Here is a 2596-nt window from a genome sequence, read left to right on the forward strand (position 1 = left end):
GTGGCCCGAGTGTCAAAGCCGTGCCAAAAGCCCCCTTCCTGGTGGCACTGCTGCTTATTCTGGTGCTCCTTTCTGAGCCCCTCCAGGGCTGGTGACTGGTAGCAGCTGCCCGTGTAGTGTTCAACATTGGAGAAGATGACAGTGCAGACGTACCAGATGGCCGTGCCCACAAGCAGGGTGCTCAACCGCCGCAGGACCAGGCCAGCCTTGCCTGTCAGGTGATAGTTGGTGAGGGCAATGAAAGGTAGGAGGAGACAGAAGGTCCAGCCCCAGGCCACTTTGACAAAATACCTGGCAGAGGAGGAGAGTGGAAGTGAAGAGCGGGCACATGGCAGAGAGGAAACAATGCCACAACCCAAAGCTACAGATGACAACTTACTAAATACGTTAAATGTATTAACTATTTAGTCCTTAACAACTGCATATGGTAGGGACTGTTATTATTCCCATTTACAGACAAGAAAACTGAGGCCCAGAGAGGTATCATGCCTAAAGTGGAGATCACAAGTCATGGAGCTGGGATTCAAATCCAGGGTCTGTGATCTGAAGCACTATGCTATTTGTTCAGGAAAGTAGTAATAACTGAGCATCTACCATAGGCCAAGAGCTTTCACCTGCCTCACTTTCCCATAGAACACTCACACTCCCTGGGAGGAAGGTACCATTTTCCCCACTTTAGAGATAAAGAATCTGAGACTCAGAAAAGGTGAAAAACTGGCCCAGGGTCATACTCACACAACCCAACAAGCGCAGATGAAACCAAGGTCTGGCCAGTCCCAAAGCCCATGCTTTTTCTACACCAAGGTTCCGTCCCCGGTGGCAGAAAACGATCTCAGAAAAGAGCCTGACTTCACACTAGAACAGCCGTGGGCAAACTACGGCCCGCGGGCGGATCCGGCACGGTTGAAATTAATAAAACTAAAAAAAAAAAAGACCGTACCCTTTTATGTAATGATGTTTACTTTGAATTTATATTAGTTCACACAAACACTCCATCCATGCTTTTGTTCCGGCCCTCCGGTCCAGTTTAAGAACCCATTGTGGCCCTCGAGTCAAAAAGTTTGCCCACCCCTGCACTAGAAGATCGGACTCAAATCCTGACTCTGACTTGCCTTATTGCCACACTTCTCTAGGCCTGTTTCCTCAGCTATCAAATAGCACTGAGGGAACCCAGTGATTTTTCAAATCCCTTCCCGAGCCCATGATTCCCTGGTTCCTTTCCATGAATTAGCACAGAAGCTTGGTACAAAACGCCAGGATCCACGGCTACTGGCAAACAACAGGGCCTTGTCTGCCAGGCTCCTTGGCTCCCTGCTCTCCCAGGCCGGATAAAGCAGCAGCTGCCTCCTCTGCCTCCCCTGTCTGTCAAAGGTGGCTGACCCGGGGACCAGCGGCAAGAGACTTGGGGCGACTACCACTCTCATCACCTAGTCTTAGTCCTCCACATGGGTGAGGAAGGAAGGTGGCCAAGGACAGGGCAATCCTGCCCTGGGTTCCAAAGGTGTCTAAGACACCACCCAGGGCCTCTCCTAAATGTTTCCCCTGAGACTAATACAGATCTTGCCAGAGCCAAAACCTGGCAGGCTTTTGACAAGGCTGCTGGGGACAGAGACCAGGGTTTTAAGTCGATAACTGAAGTTGGGTTGATTTGGAGAGACGCTGCTGACACTGTAATTCTAAAGAATCTAGGGTCGCAGCACCAGGAGAAATGTCAGCGTTCAGCATTTACCTCCTGCAGTAGTGTTTTTGTGCAAGAGTCCAGGAGTTTAAAAAAAGAAAGAAAGAAATCAAAAGCAGTGAGTGGGTGCCGTGAAGGCGATATCTCGAAGAGCCCAGCTGGATGGCTTTCCTGGGTCCCTGCCATGAACTTTGAGTGGCTGGGAAAGTCCAAGGAGATCCAGGGGAAAGGGCAGAGCCTGAAGGGCTCCACGCCTCCGAGGTTACCTTGCAGGGCGGGCTCCATCCTAAGCTGGGACCCGGCTCTCAATGCGGAGCGGGGGCGGGTCTTTCACCGGTGGTGATGGAACTGGGGGGACGGGGGTCAGGGTGGCGGCTTGGGGACTGACACCGGCAGGCAGCAGGGAGGGGGCATCTCCCCAGGGCAGGGGCCAACTCCTGACTGCAAGGGGAGGCGGGGGAGCAGCGACCTCGGCTGGTTCACCCGCTCCCCGCCCTGCGCCCCTGCATACACACGGTCACACACCACCCTGCTCGTCACCCGCCCAGGCTGTCCGGGCTGGGTGTGCACGCCGAGCTGCTGGTGACACTAGCTGTGCCGGGGTCCGCCGGCCGCGACACGCGTGCAGATGCTCTCGCGATCGGGAGGACTTCCCCTTCCACTGACCCGGCCATCAAAGCAGCTAGCCCCCAGCTCTGGACGAGGAGACAGCTGGGCGGCTATGGCGGGGGCAGGAGGACCCAGGGCGCACTCACACGTTGAGGACGTTGCGCTTGTTGCTGAGGTAGCTCTCGGGCAGCGGGGAGAGCTCCTTGAGAAGGGAGCCCGCCAGCATGGAGGCCACCAGTGCCCAGGGCAGGTAGCGCCGCACGGCAGCTCGCACCAGCGTCCCCCTGAGGAACCACGCGCAGCGCTCTA

At 55.3% G+C, this 2596-nt stretch overlaps 1 protein-coding gene across 1 annotated transcript in view; it reads right to left on the reverse strand.

Moving 5' to 3' along the window:
* The window catches only part of FITM2 (fat storage-inducing transmembrane protein 2), a 6030-nt gene that overhangs the window by 3217 nt on the left and 217 nt on the right, over window positions 1-2596 (reverse strand). Inside the window, 3 exon segments of the mRNA XM_006763789.2 lie at window positions 1-11; window positions 14-291; window positions 2434-2593. The exon segment at window positions 1-11 is cut by the window's left edge and continues 355 nt beyond it. Of these exon segments, the coding sequence (XP_006763852.1) occupies window positions 1-11; window positions 14-291; window positions 2434-2593 (449 nt within the window).

The sequence above is a fragment of the Myotis davidii genome, unplaced genomic scaffold, assembly GCF_000327345.1.
Source record: "Myotis davidii unplaced genomic scaffold, ASM32734v1 scaffold199, whole genome shotgun sequence".
Taxonomy (NCBI): Eukaryota; Metazoa; Chordata; class Mammalia; order Chiroptera; family Vespertilionidae; genus Myotis; species Myotis davidii.